At 52.0% G+C, this 19,313-nt stretch overlaps 1 protein-coding gene across 1 annotated transcript; it reads left to right on the forward strand.

Annotated features, from left to right (window-relative positions):
• The first annotated feature begins 194 nt into the window (after window positions 1–194).
• MYCBPAP (MYCBP associated protein) lies at window positions 195–18,485 on the forward strand. The gene is made up of 19 exons (XM_024742866.1): window positions 195–398; window positions 5,531–5,658; window positions 6,253–6,412; window positions 6,554–6,657; window positions 7,430–7,616; window positions 7,868–7,983; window positions 8,516–8,666; window positions 9,638–9,753; window positions 9,839–9,954; window positions 10,426–10,537; window positions 11,106–11,295; window positions 11,751–11,938; window positions 12,747–12,893; window positions 13,720–14,136; window positions 14,550–14,671; window positions 15,412–15,527; window positions 15,992–16,140; window positions 16,300–16,470; window positions 18,306–18,485. The coding sequence occupies exons 1-19, from the start codon at window positions 323–325 to the stop codon at window positions 18,405–18,407; spliced, it is 2,868 nt and encodes a 955-aa protein (XP_024598634.1). The 5' UTR covers window positions 195–322; the 3' UTR covers window positions 18,408–18,485.
• Window positions 18,486–19,313: the final 828 nt, after the last annotated feature.

The raw sequence follows: 19,313 nt of genomic DNA on the forward strand, positions 1-19,313 counted from the left end.
CGCCCGCCTGGCTACTGACTTGTCGGCGCCCGCCGGCGCCTTCTGTGACGTCACGGTCCGAGTCTGGGGCGTTCTCAGGGTCAGTGTCAGAAGAGCGGCCGGCGGCTGGCGCGTGGGCGCGGCAAGATGACAAAGGTGGTTTCCAAGCAGTCTCCGCCCAAGTTGTTCGGTGGGTGCGCGCCCCCGCTCGGGGCGCTGGTTGCTATGGACGCCCGGGAGGCCTCTGTTGGGCGGGCGCGCGCAGAGTCGCGGGAGCTGTCGCACAGCCCGGTTTTTCCGGGTCCCGGCGGCGCAGGGCCACGCTCACAGCCCGGGCGGCACCATGAAGTCTCTAAAGAAGGAGTCCCGCCTTAGAATACCTACAAACAGATTCTTGGAGGCCCCAGAGAGCGTGAAAGGTTGGCGCTGGCTGCTTTGGGAGCTCAGGAAAGCCAGACAGGGGCAGGGGTTCTTGGGATTCACGACACGGGGCCTGGAGGATGGGGGTGACACCAGGATGGAGGTAAAGATCACGCGGGAATGGGGTACGGGACAAGGCGTGCCCTATACCTGTGTGTGGGCACTGTGCTGGGCAACAACGCTATCGGTGGTAACTGTGGCACCCCAGACCTCAGGAAACGGAGGAGGAGAAACCGATCAAGTATAAAGGCTGTGATATAGGATCCCGTAGCTATTAAGGGGGATCAGAGCACCTGACCCAAGCCTTGGATGGTGGAGTTAGGGGGGATAGTTTTCTGAAGAGGATGACATTTATGGCTTGTCAAAAAAAAAAAAGCGATTTGCTTCTCCAAGTCTAGGGAGCAGCGTCAGCTGAGGCATGGAACTGTGACATTGATGGCCAGGGCAGAGGTGAGTGTGGAGAAGGGGGAAAGGAGCCAGAGGGGACTGCACAGGTGATCAGGGACCAGACCACAAACTGGCTTTACATGCTAGGTCAGAAAGTCGGCATGCCGTTGCAGGCCTTGGGGAGACCCAGCCTAAGACTGTGGTGCGAGCTCAGTGTGAGGAGGGGGCAGGCCTGGAGACAGTAGGGTTCCCTGGGAGGCCTGGAAAGAATGCCTTTATTTAATGCTTCTTCATAGTATAAAAGTCCAATGTAGGCTACATTGAGATGCTCTTTCATGATATAATTTTTAACAGTTAAGAAAGAAAGAGAGAAAAATAGCTGGTCTTCTTTCCCAAGGGCAGTCAAGGGCTTTCCTAGGTACTGCCTCCTGCTTACCTAGTTTCTGGGGATCTTATCAGATTTAAACTTTCTGCTGTAAACAAATCAAGGAAAGATTTTTTTCATTGCATATTTATTTTTAATAAGAAGAAATTTAGTTTGTTAAATAGCCCTTGAATCTACTGTATAGTATGGGGAACTATACTCAGTATTTTGTAATAAACTATAAGGAAAAAGAATCTGAAAAAGAATGTACACCTGAAACTAACACAACATTGTAAATCAACTCTACTTCAGTAAAAATTTTTTAAAAATTAAAAAAAATAAAATCAGAAACAATAATTTAAAAATAAATAAATAAATAGCCCTTCATTTAAGGACAGGCATTAAGGTGAAGAAAGAAAGAAGCATGCAAGGTACCTTTTTCCTCCTAAATATCTTGGGGGAAGCTTCTAATGTAGTAGGCAATACTTCCTCCCCCCCCAATATAATAAAGTTAATCAATAACTGTAATCTTTCGCTGTGTTTCTCCAAAAGCTCTGAATTATAGCAAAAAGGCAAGCAAATATTGTGACTTTAAACCTGTTTAGGGACCTGAACCCTTTGACTCCTAGGTCTCTCCCTGCTGTAGTTGCTAAGAAACTGGGAAGACTCCCAGCAGTACCAGATCCCTCTCCACCATCAGTTAAAGCTCAGCCCAGGTAGGGACAGCCCCTCCCTTGGTTCCCCCGGTGCAACTGTGAGGTCAGAATTTCCTGAAGACCTTAATTAACACTAATAAAGAATAACATTGAGATGAAACAAGAAGCAGAAAAAATAGGGTTTCCTCTCCCTCCGTAGCTGCCCCCTCCCCCTCTGCCAACCCTGTCCCTCCCACCCTACCTGAGCACCTTGCTTCCAGCTGCCTGGGCTAGCTCCAGCAGAGGTGTCATCTGACTGCCTCATGCAGGGGGGCTGGTCTCTGACCCCCTCACAGCTGTCAGGACGAGGGCGAAGTGCCAGCTGTGTGGCTCACCAGGAACCCCACTCAGCTTGGGTTTCCAGACCAAAGAACTGGAAATAGCTGGCCCTGTACAGGTTCAGTAGTGAGACATACTTTGACCTGTGGAAACCTCCCGCAGGCCCTGAAATGACCCCCACAGGATCATCCTTCCTGCCTGGCCTCCCCAACTTGTCTGTGCCCCTCCTGTTCACCTGGCTTACCCTCATAGGATGAGTCACTCTGAAATGCTGCTTTCATCAACTCACTCTTCTGAACCAAACCTCCTTCTTGCCAACAGAGGAAGATCAGATGCTTCAGACTTAGTTTACAAAGCCATGATGCCCTGGTTTCCTCTCATCCCCACTATCACCCCCACCTCCTCTACAGGCCTTCTGTGTCACCATGCCTCATGTATGCCATGCTCAGCCCCGCCTCCACCTTTGCTCTGATTGTGATCTTAACCTGGAACACCTCTGTTTGCTATTCTGCCTATGCGAGGCCTTCTGGTCCTTCAAGGTCTAAGTTAACTGGTGAAGCTGCCTCTGACTCCTGCAGCTGCTCTTCTGAACCTTTCCTTAGAGCCCTAACTTTATGGTATACATCCATCTGTTCCTTCTTTGATGTGTAACCAAAGCTATTGTCTGTGCCACTAATTTAGGCTCTTAGGTTATGATTGGTGTGTGTTAGCGTCTGCTGCATCTTTCAGTTCCTCAAGAGAAGGAGCCATATCTTAACGTTTTATACCATTTTCTCTGTAATTTATAGTACATAGAAAGTACTTAGTAAATATCCACATTCTCTAGGGTGAATTGAAATGTATATATCCTTTCTATGAATATTAACTAGAACGCACCATTCCCTGACTGTACAGTAGCAGAGCATGTATTGCACTACATTGAAGATATAACCATCTTAGAAAAACCTCAGACCAGAGTTTCACTGACTATTTCAGAAGTCTTCAGCAATGTTGAAGGTTTATAAATTTACACATGGTAATTATGTGTAATTACACCCATCAGTAAAAAGCATATATCTGGAGATGTTTAATCCCTTGAGAAGATGTAGAACCAGCAAGGGTGACGGACAGAGGAAGCAAATCTCCTGGAGAATATAAATAATACCAAAATATCTATAAAAGGGAACCTTCAACTAGTACCAATTCTTTCTTGGGCTATCACCAACTTTGGTGACTGTGTAGAAGGGAGAGGGGAAGTAGAGATCAAAACCTAAGTCTGCATCTCCACACGTGGCGAGGATGGGACCAGGACTCGCCGTCAAGCCATTTAGCCCCATGTGGGTTTGTATGCACAGGGCCATGTGGCTTGACTAGTAGATGCTCCTGAGTTTACTCTGACCCCGCTGCTGAGGAGGTGGACTCTGGCCGATAGCGAAATTTAGAGTTATGTTTATTTTATTTTAGTTTTAAATTTTATTTATTTATTTGTCTATGGCTGCGTTGGGTCTTTGTTGCTACGCGCGGGCTTTTTCTAGTTGCGGCGAGTGGGGGCTACTCTTCATTGTGGTGCGCCGGCTTCTCATTGTGGTGGCTTCTCTTGTTGTGGAGCACGGGCTCTAGGTGCGCGGGCTTCAGTAGTTGTGGCACACGGGCTCAGTAGTTGTGGCACACGGGCTCTAGCTGTGGCTTGCGGGCTCTAGAGCGCAGGCTCAGTAGTTGTGGTGCACGGGCTTAGTTGCTTTGCTGCATGTAGGATCTTCCCGGACCAGGGCTCGAGCCTGTGTCCCCTGCATTGGCAGGCAGATTCTTAACCACTGAGCCACCAGGGAAGTCCCTAGAGTTATGTTTAGAATGATTCTGGCTTGGGTTTTTTTTTTTTGCCACTGAGTGTGTGGGCAGTTTCTAAAAAATAGTTTGATTTTGGTAACCAAAACACCTGCGTTGATGTTTTAATGATATTGCTTCTTAAAAATTAGAATACTGTGAGAAACAGTGGACAAAACCAAGTTGTGTCTTAAAGTCATTAAAGACAGTGCTTAGGTTTTCTCTTGATTATTTTGTGTAGGGCCTTATATCAAAGCTTTCTGAACCAGAGGGCAGCAGACAGGAGGATACCAGCCAGAGGAACGAGATGCATTTGAAACTGTTAACCCACCTCTGTGGAAGGAAGGCAGGGAATGTGTCCTCGTTGGGAAGCAACTTGCTTCCGCCCCATGCGTTCTCCGTGCCGTCCTCTGGCGTGGCGCATGGAAGATACAGGCTCAGATGGCTCCACTTTCCTCCAGGCCCATGAGCTACTTCCGCCAACCAGTTCACCACCGCAGCAGACTCCTCAATAATCTTGTGCTCAGTCTTGCACCCCCTAATCCGTTCTTTGCCATGTCATGGCCCACAGGCTAAAAACCGAAGTCCTTTACGCGGCTCACTAAGCTCTTGGTGGTATGGCTCCTACTTTTCTCTCCAGACGCTGCTTCCTGCCTCCCACCTCGCTGCACTCCAGCTATTTAAAAACACATGCTTTGAGTTCCAGGCAGGTGCTCCATTCTCTCTTGCCTCTAGGCCTCTTCATGCTATGCCCTTTGGAATTCCTGTTCTCCATTCTCTTTCCGTTGTCTCTTTTCATCCTTCAGCTCTCAGTCTAATTACCTCCTTAGGAAGCCCTCCCTGACCACCCCACCCACCAGACTGGGGTCCCCTGGATGCTGCCATAGTCACCCCACTTCAGTCTGTTTGACAGTGTTGTCTCCCATGGGCATGTGCTCTTTGAAGCCTAAGGCTTTGCCTTATATCCTCAGAACCTAGCTCGGTGCCTGACATGTAGAAGATGCTTAAACAGTATTCGTTAAATGAAGAATGTGAAGTAAATGGTCAGTGGTGAACGTTCTGCTTACCCCAGAGCATCTGAATTTTCATCAGTGTCTTAGGAAACTCAGTGCCTTCACCCAGAAGAATGGATGGGAGGGTAAGAAGGCATCTCATCCAGTTGTCCCAAAGCACTGTGCGTCAGAGCCACCTAGGGAGTTTTAAAAGCTCAGGAGCCAGGAAGCTGTATTTGTAAAACCCCCAGGAGATTCTGAGACAGACACCTGACTAATATTTGGGAACCGCTGATTTAGTCCAGCCTCCTCTTTTTACGAAAGAGAGGACTGAGACCAAGAGAGGTTAAGTGATGTACCCAAGGTTGTCCAGCTTATAAGTAGCACAGCCTGGAATGGAACGTCTTCTGATCTCAGTTCCAGCTACAGAAGCCTCGGTCACTGTGGTGGCGGGGGGGGACCTACAAGAGAGAACTCCTGTCACCCCAGCAAAGTGCTACCCAGGCCACCTTGGCAGCCTCTGCTGTCCATCCAGGTGGCTAGCTTTGCACCCCCACCACGAAGGCTAATAGCTATCTATTTTTAAGCACTTGAACTTTGCTCCTCTTCAGAAAAGAAGCGGGCAAAAGTACCTGAACAGCCCACACCCCCCATTCAGGAAGAACCTGAACCTGTTAGCAATGTCCTACAAGGAGATGACATTCTTGCCTTAGCCATTAAGAAGGAAGACTTGAGGAAGGTAAGGATGAAGTCCAGGGATCCCTTCCTGCAGGAACCTCTCCTTGCCACCTGGGCTGTCTAGAACTTCAACCATGTCCACTGTCTGTCCACTGCCTCCCTACTCAGAGGGAGTGTCTAATTCCATGGAAAAATCCATCAAACATAAATCTGTTCACTTTTGCATCTAAAGGAATTTACCATGTTGTTTGTTTAACGTTTCTAAGATTCATATAGAACCACAGGGAAGAGAGAACGAAGTAATTCGCTTCCCATAGAGGCCAGTGCTGCCATCCCCATTTCACATAAGGGACAATGAGTTTAAGAAGCAAAGTTACAGATGTGGATAACCCCCTGCCTTCCCTGGGAGAGTCAGCCACTTCTCACCTGAACTCTCTGGAGGCATGAGATGTTATTTTTTTTTCCAGGATGTTTCTAAGCCTCATAGCTGTTACACAGGCATTTCCTCGACAGAACATATGGACAGATCTAGAGGTCTAGAGAAACAGATTTGTCCGCCTTCAGGAATTCCACCAAGAATTAGGACAGAGGAGAAGGGTGGTGTTTTTCCTCCTCCTGATCTCATGCGGAATCTCCTCGTTTTATTTCTTTTTAGCAACACATTCCTCGCCTTATTGAAACAGAAGATAAACCTGCAATTACCCAGAAACTTATCATCCGTAAACTCAAACCCAAGGATCATAGGAAGAGGGTCTGCCACTTAGTAGCACATCCTGCTACTCCAGATGCAGCCACGAAGCCCCTGGACTACTCTGGTATGCCCAGCCTTGGCCCTGGCATCTGAATTCCTGGGTCATCCTGGAGAGGATGCCGGGTCCTCATCAGAGAGTAGCCTCTTGAATCGTTTATACCAGCTGACTATAGCTTACCTTGCCCCCTCTTCTTTTTACCCCCAGGGCCAGGTGACATCCTCTATGGCAGTGACCAGATCCTGCCCCACCACATCTTGGGGAGTCTCCAGGACTTTAAGAGAATCGCAGTTGCTCGAGGGAACACCCAGGTTCGTTTGTACAGAGCTGCCTGGGGGAGAGAAGTCACTGATGTCGTTGTGGCCTTACCACCTGGCATAGTCCAGCAGGACTGGAGTCACAGAGAGAATCCAGGCTCTGGGCCCCAGAATCTGAGGTGATAAGTGACCCTTCCCCCCAAATAATGAAGCCACCATAGGCTAGCTTCAGCTGAAGGAGACAGAAGTGCCTTGAGGAACCCCAAGGTGAGAGTGTGTCTGGCTCCCGTCACACTGGGCCCACGCTCCCCCGTTGCCCTCTGCTCCTCTGTGCCCCGGCTTTATCTCCCCTTCTCGAAAGACTGGCCTGCGCTCCTCCTCAGTCCACGTGGTGCAGGAAGGTGGCTCCCCACAGCTTCCGGGGCCACATGGAGAGTCTGTCTGTCTTTCAGTTTCTTTAATTCTCTGGTTCCAGGCAAAGAATCTCTGATTGGTCAGGTGCTAAGAGGCCTGGGGTCCAATAAAAATGGCTCAGTCGTGCAGCAGGTGAGGGTGTCAACACCAGCTGTGAGGAGGACAGACACATTAAAGGACGTTGACCACAATCTTAGAACAAGCGTTCCCATTCTAGGCGAAAGGGGACTGACAGCAGCTTCCAAGCCCCCCTTGTTTTGCGATTTGCTTTCTGTCACTTGCTACCTTGGGGTCCCGGAAAGGAGGGACTCAGCAGAGCGGGAGGACAGCAGGGATTCAGGCCTGGAGAAGTCTGCTCCGCCCCGGTTCAGCGCCTTCCCCTGCCCTCCACGCTCAACGTTGCTCTTTTCAGCTGGCTGAGCTGATCCACACCCCACCCTGTCTGATGACCCTCATCTCAGCTAAAGAAGAGCCGAAGCAGGAAGCCCCAAAAGAAGAGAAGGCACATCCTCCCTGGGCCCCACCTCTTCAGCACAACTTTCTGAAAAACTGGCAGCGCCACATAGCCCTTCGGAAGAAGCAGCAGGAAACCCTCAGTGGTGAGCAGAGCGGACAGGGCTCCTGCCTGGCCTCACATGGCATCAAGGCTCCGCCGCTGTGTTTTTTCTCTCCCTTCACCTCCAGAACCTGGATTCAGGCTGGTCACGTTTGTACTGAGTACCCCCAAGTGCTTCTTGCTCTTAGTGGGTCGTGAAATCAGCCCAGTGACTGGAGCTGATCAGTGCAGAGAGCTCGGGCCCCTGTTTGTTCTGATTTGGTGGCGGGACTGCATTCTTGGCTCTCTTGCTAGAACGGCTGAAGAAGCCAGTCGGCGAGCTGCTGATGCACATGGGGGAGACCTACAGAAAGATCCAGGAAGAACGGGAGCTCCTTGACCAAACACTGCCAACACTGCCTGATGGGAAGGTAAGGACAGCGTTCCCAGGTACCCTGTGGGAGGGGTCTGGACAGCTGGGTACAAAAAAAAAATCTATCCAGTGCAAAGCATTGTTAAGCCCTCAAGGTCTTTACTAAATTCTATGATTGGTCCTATTACTGATCGTTCAGGGACTGGCCAGGTAAGTAATTCGGCCTGTGGTGGTCACTGTTAGTCAGTTTGAGGAGAAAGATACCACTGGCACTAAGTTATCAGAATAGTCTTCATCTTAGTGTTGTCTCCTAAAAGCTGAGGCTCCACCTTTCAGTCACCCCAGGGTGCCATGCTGTGTTCTGGTATGTCAGTGCCTGGAACAACCCGCCCTGGCTGGAGCCAGGTAAACGTACAACAGGGCAGCCTGAAGATAAGAAAGTGGGTGCTTCTCTCCTGCTCTCAGGCAGGGCAGTGCGAATCCCCCAGAGGGAGCATCTGTAGTCTGTGGAGCTCTTGTCTTCCCAGGCTCCCCACCAGCCTCTCTCCAAGGTGCTCAGGTGGTCTGACTCATCTGTCCTCCATCACCAGGGCTGTGAATTGACCAGTGGGTTCTGGAGTCAACCAGAATACTTGGGAGATGAAATGACGGGTCTGGTAATGACGAAGACAAAAACTCAGCGTGGCCTCGTGGAACCAATCACTCACGTCGGGAAGCCCCGCTCCATCCAGGTGGAGATGGGTGAGGAGCGGGCTGTAAATGTGACTGGCTTGGGGGGAAAGATCAGGGCTCTGGTGCGGAGGTTCAGTCCTCTCTTCAGTAAGGCCGCGGTAGCAGTGGTGGGAGGAGCAGGCAGAAGCCTGGGCTCTAGGGCGGTGCTGTCCTTACTGCAGCTGAGCCACCATGGCTGCTGAGCGGAATGTGGCCGGTCTGAACTGAGATGTGCTGTAAGTGTAAGCGTTGCACTGGGTTTCGAAGATCAGTTCGAAAAAATAGATTTTTTTTTTTTTTTTTTTGGGACATCGGCAGGCGGACTCTCAACCACTGCGCCACCAGGGAAGCCCCGAAAAAATAGATTTTATTAATAATTTTTGTATCGATTACATGTTGAAATAAGATTTTTTAATATATTGGGTTAAACTGTATTATTAAAATTAATTCCATCTTTTTTTTTTTTTTATCGTTTTAAACGTGGCATCTGGAAAATTTTAAATTGCATATACATGGCTTGCATTTGTGGTTTGCATCGTATTTCTAATGGGCAGCACTGCTTTAAAGGCTGCCAGACTGTCTGGGTTCAGATCCCCGCTGTGTTGAGTTTATGAACACCAGCGAGTTATTTAACCTCTCTGGTCCTCAGTTTCCCTATCTGTAAAATACTCATGGGGTTGTGAGAGGGTTAAATGAGACGTGCTGTGTATTAAGAGGTTCTGGCCCATTGTTAAACACTCAATAAAAGGTAGCTGCTGTTGTTACTTTTATTATAATCCAAAGATTTGACGGTTTGGAAGCTAATTTCGCAGGAGTCCTGTGCAGGGCTGCTGAGGCAGTAGGTGTGGGACCAGAAGGAGGGGAGCCCAGCTCACAGAGAAGCTGTGTTTTCAACTCTTCCAGAAACGGTGCTGGGATGGGCGCTCTCAGAGCCCTTGAAAGTGGTTGGGGAAGGGGGCGTGGCAGCAGCCTGTGCTGAGGGTCCTTGGACCCTGCTCTAGGATTGCCAGCCCAGAAGGATGCTTGGTACCGCTACACCTGGGATCGGAGTCTGTTTCTGATCTACCGACGCAAGGAACTACAGAGCATCATGGCGGAGCTGGATTTTAGCCAGCAGGTTTGTAGTCTGTGCCTAGTCTGAAGCCCCTCAGGGTGGTGCCTGTCTTCAGTCAGCTAACCTTTCCTTTCTCTGTCTCTCTGAGGATATTGATGGCCTGGAGGTGGTGGGCAAAGGGCGGCCTTTCTCCACTGTTACGGTGGAAGACTATTCAGTGTTTGAAAGGAGCCAGGAAAGCTCCTCTGAAGACACAGTGCACTTGTGAGTTGGGGCTGGGCCCTAGGGAGAGCGGTTGGAGAGTGTGGCTTCCCCAGCACCTTCAAGTATTGTAGGGCAAGCTTCCCTCCCTGAAATCAGGGTGCCTCCATCCCAGCCTCTCGCTAGTGGCTGTCACCCCCTCCTCTAGCCCATTCGAAGGAACACCTGTGCTCGCTTTACTATTGCCATCTGTTCTCTTCCAGCAACCAACTCCTAGTGGAGATTTCCTAGACATTCCTTTGCTCATAAATGGGGCCCCTCCAGACGCTCCCAGTGCTGAGCGGCTCTGCATGAAGAGTCTCTTTATGTCCAAGAACCTCCCACTACAGGAACGGAGCAGGGTGGAGCCGATGACGCTCCGCTGGAGGGCAGAGCCGGGCACATCTCCAGATTTTCTGGCGACCATTTCCGTGGGCTCCATGTGGCAAGACTGTGGCAGACTCAGGGAAAATAAGTCATTGCTTTTTATTACAGAGACTTATTGGCCAATTACCCTGATGTGGACCCTATGCCTATTCTTGGCCCTTCTCTGCTGTTCTGTGGGAAGCCAGCTTGCTGGATCCGAGGCAGTAACCCAGAGGACAAGGTAAAACGGCCTTCACCCTCACCCACCTGCTGGAAGGGCCTCCCTCAGGGGGCAGTCCCAGGGTGACTGCGGCAGTCACAAGGAGCCTGCACGGTCTCCTGTTTGAGTTTTTATCTGGTCATGCTTTCAGTATGTGTCTGAAAATGGTAACAGCAACGCTAACTTGAGCCAGAATAAAGCCACAAGGCTGAAAAGAGAGTGTCACAAGGCTGAAAAGAGAGTGTCACAAGGCTGGAAAGAGAGTGTCACAAGCCACCCAGTTTGTACCTAGTCCCAAACATGTAAATAAGCAAACCTTCTCAAACAGGTATGGCTTTAAGAAGGTTCTAAAATATTCTTCAGGTGCTCAGGAACAGAAATGTTTTTAAAAATCTGTTTTATCTCCTCTCCTGACTGCTGATGGCAGGGACAGCCACTTTCGGGGTATGATACCTATCTGTTTGAGAGCGGCCAGGCCCAGGAGACTTCCAGTGCCAAACCCAGAAAAGTCCCGGCAAACCAGGCTGAGTTGGTCACCCTAGGCCAGGACCTCCCACAGAGACATCTCTCATGCCTCTTCTCTCCCCAGAGGCACGTTGGAATTGCTGTCCACTTGACCTTTGAAACTCTAGAAGGGGAGAAAGCATCTTCAGAACTGACCGTGGTCAATAATGGCACAGTGGCCATTTGGTATGACTGGCGGAGGAGGTCCCAGCTGGACTCTTTCCAAGACCTGAAGAGGAATAGGATGCAGCGGTTCTACTTCAACAATCGGGAAGGTACCAGGGAGAAGCCGCCCCGCTCACCCCTCCTGCAGCCAAAGTCTAGCTAATGCCCAGCTCTTGCAAGTGTGAGCCCCTCTTCCCGCCTGTCCCTCCCATCCTGTGAAGTGTGTTGTCGCCTGACTGTTCCTGTCAGCTGGGGGAACGGTGGAACGCTTGAGAACACAGGGGAGTGAGCCACCTGTGGGAGGCAGAACACAGCGGGGAGCGGAAGCATTCTAGATGTTCAGTTACCCATATGCACAGGCCTGAGGCTGGGACGACCACCTGTCCCTCTTGCCTGGGACATTCCCGGTTTTCGCAGTGCAAGTCCCACATCCCAAGAAAGCCCTCGGTCCTACGCAAGCTGCGACAGTCGGTCACCCTAACCAGGGCTTAGTTAACTTCATACATGCAGGCTTGGGGCTCAGTGGCTCCTACTCGGTGAAAACCTCTTTCTCTGTCCCTCTCAGGTGTGATTCTGCCTGGAGAAACTAGAAACTTTGCCTTCTTCTTTAAGTCTTTGCATGCTGGGATCTTCAGGGAGTGTTGGGAGTTTGGAACCCACCCCACCCTATTAGGAGGTGCTCTCCTGCAGGTCAATCTCCATGCAGTCTCCCTGACCCAGGACATTTTTAGGGATGAGAGGAAGTTATTGGAGGTAAGGGACCCGGGATCTTGGCCCCTGTGGACATTAGGTAGGTTAACCTACCTAGTGTTCTTCCTGGCACTGCCTGCAGGGATCTTGTTTCTCCCACAGCCCAAGAGGTGAATTTTTCAAAGACACACGCTTGCTCAAAACACACTCCTCGGGGCTTTGTGATATAAACGATGGGTGTGCAGGCAAGAGAAAGGGCAGCTTTGAGCTTCGCCATGCTCGGCCCTACTGCATTAGAAAGAAATGAGACTGGCCCTTAAGATGCAGGCTGTATGCAAGTACTTATCTGAGTACAAACACAACGCATGGCCCTCTGTGCTGGTACTGTATCTGTTCACTGTCGTCTGGTACTATCCAGTGGAATTGCATTTAACTGGCATGACTTCAAAACCAGGCAAAACTAGAGAGAACAATTTAACTAGTGGGGCTGGCACCCAGGAGTACAAACACAACGGGAACTGGGAATCTGCCGGCCCCGGTCCATCTCATGGCCTGGCCATCTGGTGCTGTGCTTTGTGGGATTCTGGAGAAAGCTGTGCTGTTTTATTCATCGTGGCCCCCCGACACAAGCCAGCTACTTCAGCTGGGGCTCAGCCCTTGGTGAACAAAGGTGATTTTGACAAATGTAATGTCTGCTTTACTTGCTGACTATAGGACCAGCCTTTCTCACAAGATGCCCCTCTACTATTTCTGTGACACTGACCATGTGGCCAAGCCACGTTCTCAACAGGGCCCAAACCGTGCGGCCCCAAGGATGTAACGTGCGTTTTGAAAGCCTGAGCTGCCGCTTATGCCACCTTCCCTTCCTCAGAACAAGCTGGCTTCCCACGAAGCAGTCACCATCGTGGAGAGCATGCTACAGGAGCTGCTGAGGGGGATCCTGACCCCGGAGCGTGCACAGTCACCTGTGGACGCCTATCTCACCGAGGAGGACTTGTTCCACCATAGGAATCCTCGGGTACAGGCCCAGCACTGGCCCCTGCCCCTCGTGCGTGCCCTGGGAGAAAGTAATAGCAAACCCTTTGATGTGCCAGGACCTGTTCTTAGCATCTCCCATGAGTAACTCAGTTTCTCCACAGCAGTCCTGTGAGATGGGTACTATTTTTTTTTTTTTAAAGACACCAATTTACTTGCACATTTGTTACTTTTTTTTTTTTAATTTATTTGTGGCCGTGTTGGGTCTTTGTTTCTGTGCGAGGGCTTTCTCTAGTTGTGGCGAGCGGGGGCCACTCTTCATCGCGGTGCTCGGGCCTCTCACTATCGTGGCCTCTCCTGTTGCGGAGCACGGGCTCCAGACGCGCAGGCTCAGTAGTTGTGGCTCACGGGCCCATTTGCCCCGCGGTATGTGGGATCCTCCCAGACCAGGGCTTGAACCTGTGTCCCCTGCATTAGCAGGCAGATTCTCAACCCCTGCGCCACCAGGGAAGCCCAATGGGTACTATTTATATCCTCATTTTATATGGGAGAAACTGAGGTCCAGGGAGCTTAAGTAATTTGCCCAAGATAACTTAGCTAGTGTAAGTGGATGCTTGGTGATAACAGAGCTTCAAAAACGTCTTAATTCAAACTCAATCTTCCTTGGAAGCCCAAATGTATAAAAAGCTTTAAGTTGGAGATGCTTAGGTTGAAAGGGAAGTGGGGGGCCCCTCTGGGCCCAGCAGTTCCTGCCGGCCTCCTCCATCGGCGCTCTCGAGGGAACGGGAAGCTGGAGCAGGCTGGCTCGGGCTCTGGGTCCCCCGTGTTGCAGCCTCCCCATCACGTGTCTTCCCTTGCCTCTGCTGCAGCTGCATTACCAGCACCAAGTGGTGCAAAACCTGCACAGACTGTGGTGCCAGTACGCCATCCTGCCCCCCAAGGCTGAGGAGGCCAGGCCGGGCGAGGAAGAGCACCTCAGCCCCAGGGCCCAGGCTGCCGCGGCCCCGTCAGCCTATGGGGAGGAGGCCTCGATGAAGGTCGGGTCTTCTGTGCACCTTAAGAGCCCAGCGTTGGACCCCCAGCCGCCCCGGCAGGAGAGTGAGGCCCTCAGGGACTCCCGAGATCCTGTTGGGTCCCAGAAGACCGGTCTGGGTTCTCAGCAGAAGAGCATCATGGAGGAGATCCTGGTGGAGGGGAGCCCAGACCTGCAGAGTGTCCGGAGCTCCCAGGAGCTGGATGGCCTTCCCCCACCAGAGTGGAACCTCTGCCTGGAGGACTTCAGAAAGGTGCCTCCCCAGCCCTGGGGGGGTGGGTGGAGAAGGGCCCAGGCATAGCCAGGTGCCGGTGCTTCTGGCCCGAGCTGCCTTAGCTCAGGGGCAGCCTTCTAAGGGCCTTAACCAACCTTCTAAGGGCCCAGAGAAAGCAATCTCTTGGTCATCTCTCTTTATCTCGGGTGCCTAGGCCACTGTGGTGCAGGAGGGACTCCTTCTCTGACCCTGGCAAACCTTGGAAAGGGGTTCGTGGGTACAGATTTCTGAGGGAGGGCCCAGGCTCCCACAGAAGGCACCCAGACAGACTCTCCATGGCTGCATCCCCTCCTGGCCACCTGCCCTTACCACACCACACCTGTTAGTAGAGGACACCAGAGTCCCTGGTGTCCTGGGCAGAACGGTTGCCCATGGTACCTCTGACCGGCCAGGTAGTGATGGCACTCCCTGAGGAGAACCAGAGAGAAGACGCCCTAATCAGGCTCAACAAAGCAGCCCTGGAGCTGTGCCAGGAACCGCGGCCGTTGCAGTCCGACTTCCTGTACCAGATGTGGTAGGTACCGCCCCCGGGAGAGCTGCTCCCATCCCTTCCCCTTTGCGGCGTGTGGCCAGGGGTTCTGGGCAAGCAGTCCCAGGACTCAAGGGGGCTGAGCTCCCTTTGAGATCAGGTTGCTGGAAGAGGCTGCACACACTCTGTGGTCTGCAGCTGCCCCTACAGCTGCTCTCCCCATGCCAGCTGCCCTCTGGGGAGGAGTCACGGCAGAGTAAGCACCTAGACCTTTCCCCCTTCTTTCCTTGTTCCTTCTCAACGAGCAGAGGAACGCTCCCTGAGAGCAGAGGCGATAGCAGAGGCAGTGAGAGGCGGACCTATTCCATGAAAAGCCTCACTTGATCGCCAGCCTCCCCATCGCCTGTTTGCAACTTGCTTGGATAGGCCTGGGGGGTCTTTTGCAAGGCCCTCAGAACACACCCCCAGGAGCCTTGTCCTGGAAGTCTTTTGCAAGTCTAGCCCCTCCAGTGGGACTGGATCCAGTTCTAGCCATGGTTTCAAGATGGAGTTCGTTCAAGACTGATCTAACCTTATCCTTGGGCCACTTTTTCTTGGCTGCCACCCGAGGGAAGCCAGATCGCCATCCCAGCACTTGCATGGGTGCCAGTGAGGGTGCTGGCTGGACAGAGGCATGGTGCTTCGGTGGCAGTTCCTGGCACCAGTGTCTTCTAAGGACCAAGCCTCTACAGGTTCAAGGGCAAATGAGGGACGATGGCTTTTCTCCAATATGTCTTGCTCTCTAGTTTGCAACTGTGGCGAGATGTGATTGACAGCCTGGTGAGCCATTCCCTGTGGCTGAGGGCTCTGCTGGGCCTGCCTGAGAAGGAGACCATCTACTTGCACGTGCCAGAAGCGCAAGGTCAGACACTGTGCAGCCACACCTCCACGTAGTCTTTCCCATCCCTCTGCCCGGGCGGCGGTGGCGCCTCAGCCATTTGTACGCTTCCGGTGGAGCCTCCGTTAGGTTGGTCCGTGGGGTAGGCCTCCTGCTACCTTTTTATCAGCTGCCGGAATTTGGGACCTAGAAACAACCCTAACGATCACCTTAGTTCAGTCCCCACGTTTTACAGGTGGAGTCCCAGAAAGGCAAGATGACTTGCCATCCCGTACGTGGGGAAAGGGTGGAGCGTCTGGGCCTCTCACCCCTGCCCTACAGTCCTGTTCCACAAGGTCATGCACCTGAACCAGGGCCTTGCTCCCAGTCTGTGGGGATTCTCTCAAACAGCTAGAGCACTGCTTGGCCCAGGGCCCGTTGCTCTCCCAGTTCCTGCCTGTGGGGGCAGCTAGGCCACAGGCCATTTGACTTCCGTTCACCTTCCTCAGATCGAAAGTCACCTCCTGTCACAGAAGTGAAGGTGACTTCCGGGAGAGTGGGGAAGGAGGACCGGAAAGGGCCATCTCAAGAAAAGAAGCAGTTGGGAATCAAAGACAAAGATGATAAAAAAGGAGCCAAGCTGCCACCTGGGAAAGAGGCAGGTAGCACGTCGTCTGGGCCTGGGGGCGCGGGCTGGGGAAGGTGGGCAGTCACGCCAGCATGATGCCCCTGCTCCCCACTAAGCTGCTCTTGAGAAAGTCCTGGACCTCCCCCAGGAGCTACTGAAGGTCGGGCATGTCTCTGTCTCTCCAAGCAGGACCATTTAAACAGCAAGAAGCACAAAGCAAAGGATGACAAGAAACCGATGAAATTTGCAAGTCGGGACAGGCTTTCCTTGGAAGACCCTGCCCCTGACGGCATCATCCCGTCTCAGGAACCCATAGATCCCCTGGTCATGGAGAAATACACCCAGAGGCTGCATACTGAGGTGAGGGCAAGAGCCTGGCACTCAGCCCTCCCCTCACTCACACCTGCCCTGCATACCTTCCTCCACTCCCTGGCTCCCTCATTCATTCTGTTTATCCCACAAACCGTAAGTGCCTACTGCATCGTGACGGAAGCAGAGCTGCCCTTGTGAAGGGCATCCTAGTGTTCAAGACAGACCTCATGAATAAGTAACACCTCTGGTATGTTAGGTGATGAGCACTATGGGAAAAAGAGAGAGACCAGGGCTGGGGGATGGGGAAGCCCCGGGTGGGGGTAGGTGGGCCTCATTGGAAGGTGACATCAAACAAAGACTTGAAGGGAAGGGAAGTGTGGCCACGTTGACATCTAGGAAGAGTGCTGTGGGTAGAAGAGGGAGTGAACCAGGAGGACAGAAGGGCAGAGAGTCCACCAAGAGGGAGCGGGTCATGTGGGGCTCTGTAGGCCATTGTGAGGACACAGTGTTTTGAATTGAGGAGTGATGTGGTCCGACTCATGCTTTAGAAGATCACTCCGGCTGCCATTTGGAAACAGATTCTAGGGGGGACAGAGCAGAAGCCTTTTCCTTTCTGCTGCTCCCACTTCTTCTCTGTGTTAGGTGCGTCTTGGCAGATGTGTTCCTTGGGTGACCACCAGGTAGAGTGAATCTCCAGCAAGTGTGAGGGTTTTGAAACGCTGGAGAGACTTTATAAAATGTGTTCTTAAGCAGTAGGTCCTTAGGGATTCACCTATGTGTTGTGTTCTGTTCTTCGTTGTTGTTGTTGGTTTGGGAGGGGAGATCCACAGAGCCCCGTTTGATACATCAAGGAGTCCAATGGCAATGCGTGTCTTCCTCTGGTGTGGACAGCTGGGTAGCCGAGGTTGTTTTGTGCATTGTGCTAACACTCAGATCACATTTAATCAGGAGCTCCGTTTGCTGTTGGTGACATCACTGAGATTTGTGGATTTCCATGGGGTCTAGAAAGTAATCATAGGGCTCTGAGGACCCGTGGGGTAGTCTCTTGCTTGGCTTTTTGAAATTAAGAATCGACTTGCTGAGGCCTGTGTGGTCCAGCTCCACCACAGGGTACAGTCTTGGAGACATTTCAGTACGTGGATCTGTGATCTTACTGGAAGGAAAGTTGGTCTCCAGGAGGCCAGGGTCGAACTGGGTCACCTCAAGGGACTAAATGGGCACTGCTCCCTGGGCCTCCCTGGAATTGCCCCTTTAACCGCTCTAGGCTCTAATGTCCCCATATGTCCAAGGGGCAGTGCAGGATTACTGCCCCAGACTGGTTCAAAAAATAAAACTGGGACTTCCCTGGTGGCACAGTGGTTAAGAATCCACCTGCTAATGCAGGGGACACGGGTTCGATCCCTGGTCTGGTAAGATCCCACATGCCGCGAAGCAACTAAGCCCGTGTGCCACAACTACTGAGCCCATGTGCTGCAACTACGGAAGCCCACATGCTCTAGGGCCCGCGTGCTGCAACTACTGAGCCCATGTGCTGCACCTACTGAAGCCTGTGCACCTAGAGCCCATGCTCTGCAACAAGAGAAGCCACCGCAATGAGAAGCCCATGCACTGCAACAAAGAGTAGCCCCTGCTCGCCGCAACTAGGGAAAGCTCATGTGCAGCAATGAAGACCCAACGCAGCCAAAAAAAAAAAAAATCTATTTGCAAAAACAGAAGTCCTACAGAAAATTTAGCTTTATCTACACAACTTGAGTTGTCCCCCTCTCCAGCTGTCCCTCTTGTATAGATGTGTCCATCCACCTCGCAGCATGGGGGATGCTCCCTCGTGCAGGTGCTTTCCAGAGAGTGAACCTTTGCCTGTGATGTTCATCCCATTCTTCCAGGTCTATGGGCTGCTGGATGCCCTGGTGACCGACCTACTGGTCCTGGCTGATGAGCTCAGCCCCAAAGAGAATGTCAAGGAGCCTTTGCGTCTCTGCACCTGACTTGCATGCCTGAGCTGCCTTCTGCAAAACTGCTTAAAAAACAAATCAATAAAGAACCTTTAGGTTCCTACCACTTCCCTTATGCCTCCATGTCTTGAATGTCAGATCTTTTTTTTTTTCCTTTGCGGTACGCGGGCCTCTCCTGTTGCGGAGCACGGGCTCCGGACGCGCAGGCTCAGTGGCCATGGCTCACGGGCCCAGCCGCTCCGCGGCATGCGGGATCTTCCCGGACCGGGGCACAAACCCGTGTCCCCTGCATCAGCAGGCGGACTCTCAACCACTGCGCCACCAGGGAAGCCCTTGAATGTCAGATCTTGATGAAGTCAGGTCCTGGTCCTCCCATGTCCCACCTGCCCTTGGATTCCCCTCCTCCCCATTCCTGGAGCCATCCAACAGGAGGAGAGAGAAACATAGCTGGGGAGGTGATGTGTGGGATGAGGAGTGGAAGAGCAAGTTGGCAGCAGGACAAGGAAGGAAGCAGGTGACAGGACAGAGAGCATCACCCCTCGTAGCCCCTGCCTCTGGCCTTTGTTGACCTACACTTTTGGGGTCATCTTCCCGGAGCCAGGTCTTCCCAAAGTGTCATCACCGAGAATGACACAGTGTGTGACTAGGAGGGGAACTAGACACCATGGGACCTGGGTCCCTGAGGTCCTCACACTTCCACTGGGTCCAAGGGCCTCGTCCCAGTCCCTGAGGATCATGCTACCACACCCTTAAACCCTAAAGGCCAGATCCCTTTGTCGTCAGCCAGAAATTATTCTGGATTCCAGCCTGCTTATCCCCCTCCCCATGCCGAGCCACCTGGCCTCTTTGAGCCATTTTTTCTACCTTAAAAACAGCCTCTGGACTTTCTGCTCCCTCCCTTGCTCAGAGAAATATGAAGTGGATGAGAGATGACTCTTG

The sequence above is a fragment of the Neophocaena asiaeorientalis genome, unplaced genomic scaffold (assembly GCF_003031525.2).
Source record: "Neophocaena asiaeorientalis asiaeorientalis breed wild unplaced genomic scaffold, Neophocaena_asiaeorientalis_V1.1 scaffold1, whole genome shotgun sequence".
NCBI classification, from domain to species: domain Eukaryota; kingdom Metazoa; phylum Chordata; class Mammalia; order Artiodactyla; family Phocoenidae; genus Neophocaena; species Neophocaena asiaeorientalis.

What these genes read in the sequence shown, in the direction of transcription:
- MYCBPAP (XM_024742866.1), top strand. Translation starts at nt 323, where the DNA reads ATGAAGTCTCTAAAGAAGGAGTCCCGCCTTAGAATACCTACAAACAGA. An exon ending in GACTTCCTGTACCAGATGTG is followed by an intron (nt 14,672 to 15,411) that starts GTAGGTACCGCC and finishes CTTGCTCTCTAG; the next exon opens with TTTGCAACTGTGGCGAGATG. An exon ending in AGCTGCCACCTGGGAAAGAG is followed by an intron (nt 16,141 to 16,299) that starts GCAGGTAGCACG and finishes CTCTCCAAGCAG; the next exon opens with GACCATTTAAACAGCAAGAA.